This window comes from Embiotoca jacksoni, unplaced genomic scaffold (genome assembly GCF_022577435.1).
Source record: "Embiotoca jacksoni isolate LCO1_2020_lvr unplaced genomic scaffold, fEmbJac1.0.p SCAF_64, whole genome shotgun sequence".
In the NCBI taxonomy this organism is placed as follows: Eukaryota; Metazoa; Chordata; class Actinopteri; family Embiotocidae; genus Embiotoca; species Embiotoca jacksoni.
Genome location: NW_027185419.1, coordinates 1,107,995 through 1,115,494, shown reverse-complemented (window position 1 = coordinate 1,115,494; position 7,500 = coordinate 1,107,995). Strand labels below are relative to the sequence as shown.

Genomic DNA, 7,500 nt, shown 5'->3' with positions numbered 1-7,500 from the left:
CGTAAAACTACAAAGAATTAGTGGATTTCATCGTCTACGGTTCATAATATCATTAAAAGATTCAGAGAATCTGGAGAAATCTCTGAACACAAGGGACAAGGCTGGAAACCAATATTGGATGGTGGTGATCTTCGGGCCCTCAGGCAGCACTGCATTAAAAACACACTATTCTGGAGTGGAAATCACTGCATGGGCTCAGGAACACTTGACTGAGGTGAAGTGAAAAACTGTCCTGTGGTCTGATGGATCACAATCTGAGATTCTGTTTTGGAAATCAGGAATGCTGCGTCTTCCTGTAAACGTTTTCAGGCAACAATAGATCCAGTGAAATACAGTGAAATGTGAGGACCGTCGATGATCCGTGTTTTCCGTGTCCCCCCCCACGTCAGCCGCCCTGATGATGGAGGAGCTCAACCCGTACACCAAGATCGGCCCGGCTCTGGCGTCGGAGCGCCAGTCGGCCGGCGCCGTCCTGGGCATCATCTTCCTGCTGCTGCTCATCATGGCCATGCTGGGCCTGGTGGTCTGGTTCCGGTACCGGCAGCGGGAGAAGGGCCACCACGTGCCGAGCGTCACCTACACGCCGGCGCTTCACATCAACTCCACCGACTACTCCCTCTCAGGTAAGACCGCCCGCCTCACCCGGACGCTCCTCCCTCTTTTCCTCCCACAGCCAATCAGCTCGGAGCGCAAAACGAACTCTCGCACAGGTTCGGTGGTACTTCAGGTACTTCTTATGTTGTGAGGCGATCAGGTGTGTGTGTGTGTGTGTGTGTGTGTGTGTGTGTGTGTGTGTGTGTGTGTGTGTGTGTGTGTGTGTGTGTACCATTATGATGTGTTGTGGGCGGCAGCAGGGCTGCAGTGCGCCGGCCTGCTCTCCTCTGCAGACTCCTCCCCCAGTGACAGCGCGGTGGGCCGCTGCTTCTCCAACCCGAGCTACCGGACCCTCGGGCCCTGCACCTACGCCGCGCACTACGCCAAGCCCGACAAGAGGAGCGCCAAGGTGGGTCCGACAACGCTCACCAACGTTTTACCTGAGAAAAAGTATTTACGGGTCGTCTGCAAACTGTCTGCTACTCGAGGACGTTTCTAGAAACGTGTAACTTTAGATTTGTGAGCTTACGAGTGAAGATTGATATGAAAAATACAAAAATAGATGCAGCTTTAATCAGTAAGGTGAGACTCACTGTCAAAGAGGGCGTGGCCAAATATCCCGGTTTGTTTTCTTCATGTAAAGACTGTCATGTCACTTTCCAACCAGGACTTCAGATTTTTTATCAAAGTTCATGTTGCACACAAACACAAACAGGTTTTAAGCCCTCAAAAACCTGTTTGGTCCCCACAGTGACACGTGTCCTCATGGGTTGGTGACTATTCAACTTTAAGTCCCCACCTGAACATATAGACATGTCCACACACACACACACACACACACACATACATTTAACTTGGCCAACTTAAAATGCAGATATCTAGTCTCCTTCTCATTAAGAGATCAATGACAGGAAATGAAGATGAATTAATGATTATTACATGAATATTGATTAAACCATAAGCTGATCACCGGAGTCCTGTTTATCTACAAACAAACTCTCTCTCTCTGTCTCTCTCTCTCTCTCTGTCTCTCTCTCTCTCTCTGTTTCTCTCTCTGTCTCTCTCTCTCTGTCTCTCTCTCTGTCTCCCTACCTCTCTCTCTCTCTCTCTCTCTCTCTCTGTCTCCCTACCTCTCTCTCTCTCTCTCTCTGTCTCTCTCGCTGTCTCTGTCTCTCTCTCTACCTCTCTCTGTCTCTCTCTCTCTCTGTCTCTCTCTCTCTCTCTGTTTCTCTCTCTGTCTCTGTCTCTCTTTCTCTCTCTCTCTCTCTCTCTCTCTCTCTGTCTCTCTCTCTGTCTCCCTACCTCTCTCTCTCTCTCTCTCTCTCTCTCTGTCTCCCTACCTCTCTCTCTCTCTCTCTCTGTCTCTCTCGCTGTCTCTGTCTCTCTCTCTACCTCTCTCTGTCTCTCTCTCTCTCTGTCTCTCTACCTCTGTCTCTGTCTCTCTCTCTCTGTCTCTGTCTCTCTCTCTACCTCTCTCTCTCTCTCTGTCTCCCTACGTCTCTCTGTCTCTCTCTGTCTCTCTCTCTCTCTGTCTCTCTCTGTCTCTCTCTCTCTCTCTCTGTCTCCCTACCTCTCTCTCTCTCTCTCTGTCTCTCTACCTCTGTCTCTGTCTCTCTCTCTCTGTCTCTGTTTCTCTCTCTACCTCTCTCTCTCTCTCTCTCTCTCTGTCTCCCTACGTCTCTCTGTCTCTCTCTGTCTCTCTCTCTCTCTCTGTCTCCCTACCCCTCTCTGTCTCTGTCTCTCTGCGTCTCCAGATGAAGATGAAGAAGAGGAACAGGAACAGTGCTCCAGAGTGGGGCGCCTACTGCAACCTGAACGAGCTCGGTCGGTCTCTTCAGCTCTTTAAACGAGTTCTTCAGAGCATCGTCTCTTATCTTTTTATGACAGCTGTCAATTTTATTGTCATTTTAAATCTCAGCTCATGTTGTCGTCTGTGTTTCGATGCCGTTACATCTCATCGTGGGTTTTAGTCATGAATCTGAAAATGACACCGTAAAAACGGATTATTAATGTTTGTATATGATCATCAGGTTTACTGTAGGAAAAAAAAATAACAAACTTTTCCATATACGTGCAATTTTTTTTTCATCTGTGTGGTTTATGTGTTCGCGTAAGAACTAATTCGTTTTCAGAGACTTTAAAATGTAAAAACAATAAATAATGAAATTTCAAGTGAATATCAAACCTCCGTTGACATCCATCTCCTCTGCAGGCGTTTACTGCATCGACCGGCGCTTCAGCTACCACGTGGAGCCGCGCTACAGAGGTACAGTGAGGCGCACCGACCCCGTGACCTCCGACCCCCGTGACCTCCGACCCCTGCAGCCAATCCTCCGCCTCCCTCGGGGCCGACGACTCGCCTCCGTCAGACTCTGAACCCCCTTCACGGCTTCCTGTAGCTGGTGTTTAAAAAAGTGCATGAGAGCGACTTTTCCAGGATAATCGATCGATGGCCAACAAATGATCTTGATGAACGTCCGGAGATCCTCCGCTTCATATCTGATCTGTTTGTGTCTCTGCAGGACGAACCCGCCTCCTCTCCTCTGTGTTGTGTTTCCCTCCGCCGGGATCCTCCTCCTGCTTTCACTCCTGAACTCTTTCCTGCACAATAACCGAATGCTTTTCCTCTCACTTCATGTTTTTGTTTTTTCCCTCATCTGCAGCTTCACAGATTGCTTGATTGAATGTTGATGTTTGGCTTTGAAATCTAACCTGTGATGCAAATGTTTGTTCTAACGTGTCTCAAACTACCAAATCCCACAACCACCCGTGAATGACGTCCTGATGTCGAGTAGTCACACTAACCCTGTTTCATTCGACTCGGTCCAAGAAACATTATCTGCAATCAGAAAGTTCAGAGATTTGTGCTGTTGAACGCAGCGCAGCGACCAACCGGAGCAGCAGGAAGCAACGACCTTCATCAGGAAGTATTGAGAGTTCATCATCATCATCACTGAGTTCCACAACGTTAACGTGACCGCTGGTACCTGAACATTAGTGATGTCACCATGGAAACCTGAAACTGGAGCAGAGAAACATCAGATTTTGGAGAACAAACTGTTCGACACGCCGAGTGTTCCTGAGCCCATGCAGTGATTTCCGTCGATTCCTCTTCTCGACTGTGAGCGGGTTGAAGATTTTGTGTTCCTTAAAATCTGCTCCAGTTTCAGGTTTCCATGGTGACATCACTAGCGTTCACGTACCAGCGGTCACGTTAACGTGAGGAACTCAGTGATGATGTCGAACTCTGAATACTTCCTGATGAAGGTCGTTGCTTCCTGCTGCTCCGGGTGCATCGCTGCGCTGCGTTCAACAGCAACACTCTGAACTGTTTGTCTCGCAACCACAAATATCTACTAAAGCACCAAATGTGGATCAATCTGCTGCTGCAAATAGTCCCCAACAAATACACTCTTTCCAGCTGTTTGACTCACAGCTGATTAAAAACCGCAGTGTCGGCTGTTTTTGGAGGATTTGTGAGGCCTTTTTAGAGATTAGCATCTTCAGCTGAGAGCTATAAACACAGTAAAGAAGTCAAAACGAACTGACACATTGTTGGTTTCTGTGTTTTTTTATGGCACAAACTAACACCAGCCTTGTACTTTATTAGCAGAGTCCACAGAAATGTAATTTAAAGTCACATCTGCTTGCTCAACGAGCAGCCCTGCTTGATAATCCCTATTATCGGGAGTGAATTTCCATCGCCATGGTAACTCTTGTAATAGCCAGGGGAGCCGGTTTCATTCATACTTTGCAGGGAATCTTTTATATGCGACAAAAAAATGTGTTTAATAAAAGCTGGAGTGCTGCTATTAAAAACCTTCAGCGGAAACAATGAGAAGCAACCTCGGAGTCTCTGTGGTTCGAAGGAGTTTCAAGACATTTATAATTTGTAGTTATAGTCTTTATATCCTTCTTTCAATCCGTATTAAAACCTGAAAAGTGGAAATGTAAAGCTTTTGATCAGCAGCAGACTTATTTTCAGTGTTTCAGAGCAGCAAGGTTGAATGACGCCAAGTTTCGTTCCCTTTTCAGACTACATGAAGGGCTCCTTGTCCAGCACCTGCTCGCTCAACAGCGAGAACCCGTACGCCACCATCAACGACCCCCCCGCTCCGTACAAACACTCGGAGAGCAGCTACGTGGAGATGAAGTCGCCGGCTCACCACGAGCATGTCACGCACTGCTGCTCTGCCGCCATCGTCACCACCAACACCACCACCAACGCACCCGCCAGGAACGTCTACGACATGGGTACGTTTGTGTGTGTGTGTGGGGGGGGGGGGGCCATAGCATCAGTATTAATGATGTAATAATATACAATATTGACATTTTACAGATTTTTACCAATTTCACAATCCTGTTTCCAAAAAAAGTTGGGACGCTTTGTAAAATGTAAATAAATACAGAATGGGAAGATTTGCAAATCATGTTAAACTCATAATTAGTTGAAAATTGACCAAAGACAACGTATCAAATGTTGAAAGTGAAAAATGATATTGTTTTATGGGTCAACAAAAAGAGCGGAAAAGGTGGAGATTTCATCTTTGGAACCTAAAATCATTAAAAGATTCAGAGAATCTGGAGAAATCTCTGAACACAAGGGACAAGGCTGGAAACCAATATTGGATGGTGGTGATCTTCGGGCCCTCAGGCAGCACTGCATTAAAAACACACTATTCTGGAGTGGAAATCACTGCATGGGCTCAGGAACACTTGTGAAAACCATCGTCTGTGAACACAGTTCATCGCTGCGTCCACAAATGATGTTAAAACTCTCCAAAGAAGAAACCAGATAGAAACATGATCCACAAACACCGCCGCCTTCTCTGGACCGAGATCATTGAAGATGGACTGAGGTGAAGTGGACAACTGTCCTGAGGTCTGATGGATCACAATCTGAGATTCTGTTTGGAAATCATGGACGCTGCATCCTCCAGGTTAAAGAGGAGAGGGACCATCCAGCTTGTTATCAGCTCAGTTCTAAAGCCAGCATCTGTGATGGTACAGGGATGCATTAGTGCACATGGCATGGGTAGCTTGAACATCTGGAAGGAAGCATTCATGCTAAATGATATATTCAGGTTTTGGAGCAACATATGCTGCCATCCAGACAACGTCTCTTTCAGGGAAGGTCTTGTTTATTTCAGCAGAACAACGTCCAACCACATTCTGCACGTATTCCAACAGCATGGTTCTCTAGTAGAAGAGTCCGGTTAACGTTTGATATGTTGTCTTTGATGATTTGCAAATCGTCGCAGTCTGTTCTTATTAAAATTGTCGCAGCATCCCAACTTGTTTTTGGAAACGAGGTTGTAGTTGAATCTGTTGAGTTGCATTTTGTACTTTGACAGTTTGTAGTATTTCTTTCACTACTCGTGGAAGAAACTACAAACCTTTGAATGTCTTCGTCCCGCTCCGTCCAGAGCCGACCATCAGCATCGTCCAGGGCGCCGGCACCGCGGTGGTTCCGGGTTACCCTCAGAACCCGTACGACCTGCCCAGGAACAGCCACATCCCCAGCCACTACGACCTGCTGCCCATGCGGCCCAGCCCGTCCCACAGCCACAGCCTCACCCTGCACGGCCAGAGCCCCCCGCTGCCCGGCAGCCCCACCAGCTCGCTGCTCTAGACCCCGCCCACTACCCCCAACCACACCCTCACCACCTCCCCCCCCCCCACCCCCCACCCCCCAGCACTCAGCACCCAGACTGGGACAGGAACCAGTGCACCCAGTTTATCCAGAACCAGGAAACTGTGAAGACGTGTTGTTGGGACTATTATTTCTTTCTTTCTTTCTGTGTGTGTGTGTGTGTGTGTGTGTGTGTGTGTGTGTGTGTGTGTGTGTGTGTGTGTGTGTGTGTGCACGGATATTTTATCACCGTACGATATCCGAAACAGTCCGAGTTGTTTTCGTGCCACATGTTTGTGTCGTATCGTCAAAGTTCTCCTCCATCAACACGAGCGTCAGTAGTGGGAATATACGACGTACATTATGCACACGAACGTAAACCTTCGTTTCGAGGATTCTTCCTCGCGAGACGTTCCCCCGCTCGAGGAGACGGCAGAAGGTCGAGGACGTCAGGGAAAAAGAAAAAGAAGAACAACGACTCCTTCGTGTGTATTTTGTTCTGGGTTTCTTCAGAAGTTGTGCCGTGAATGTGCCAAAGACGAGACCGAAGGAGAGAAACCGGAAACGAACCGAGCTTGTGCGAAATAAAAAAGGAGCATCGCGTTGTGGGCATTACGGTTCGCTAGCGAGTCGAGTTTGGACGAAGAAAATCGGACGTGTTCTCTGAAAAAAGAAAAACGAGCTCAAAGAGACGAACTTGCAGCCTCAGATTTACGCGACTCTGTACAGTTCTGGTATTTTTTACACATCTTTTTCTTATTTCCTGTTTACATATTTAAAGATCCTTCTGGGATCCATATTTTCTCTCTGGGAAAAAAAAAAGTTCTTTTTGTATATGTACTGTAGACAAAGTGGTGCAATTCGGACGTACACTTACTGTACTCTTCGTGGTTAATAGCGTTGTTTTTGTTTTTTCCTTCGTTGTGTCGAGCTCAATTCACGTGCATGCCAAAGAATATTGGAGATATTAATAGTTCGCTGAGAATCCCCCATTTTTTTGGGGCTGTTTATCTTTCCTGATTGTTGTCATCTGACCGCCTCGACTTTTTGGGAATATTCGCTGGTGTATTTGTTCAGATGATTGAACTCTGCTAAATTCAACACAGAATCAGAAGGTTTTTTGTTCCCAAACGCAGTCAAATACATCTCCTGTCTTGCTGTGGCGACAATTTTATTTTTATTTATCAAATAATATGGAGCAGAAATGTTTCATTTTACAATTCATTTAAAAAAAAAAAAAAAAAAAAATGTCGCTCCAGAGATGTTTCAGACCC

General features: G+C 46.8%; 1 protein-coding gene across 1 annotated transcript in view; it reads left to right on the top strand.

Moving 5' to 3' along the window:
- The window catches only part of LOC138213791 (multiple epidermal growth factor-like domains protein 11), a 121,254-nt gene that overhangs the window by 112,450 nt on the left and 1,304 nt on the right, over window positions 1–7,500 (top strand). Inside the window, exons 21-26 of the mRNA XM_069175041.1 lie at window positions 390–623; window positions 855–1,003; window positions 2,349–2,418; window positions 2,807–2,860; window positions 4,630–4,848; window positions 6,021–7,500. The exon at window positions 6,021–7,500 is cut by the window's right edge and continues 1,304 nt beyond it. Of these exons, the coding sequence (XP_069031142.1) occupies window positions 390–623; window positions 855–1,003; window positions 2,349–2,418; window positions 2,807–2,860; window positions 4,630–4,848; window positions 6,021–6,226 (932 nt within the window). The 3' untranslated portion in view covers window positions 6,227–7,500. The remainder of the gene's footprint in view (window positions 1–389; window positions 624–854; window positions 1,004–2,348; window positions 2,419–2,806; window positions 2,861–4,629; window positions 4,849–6,020) is intronic.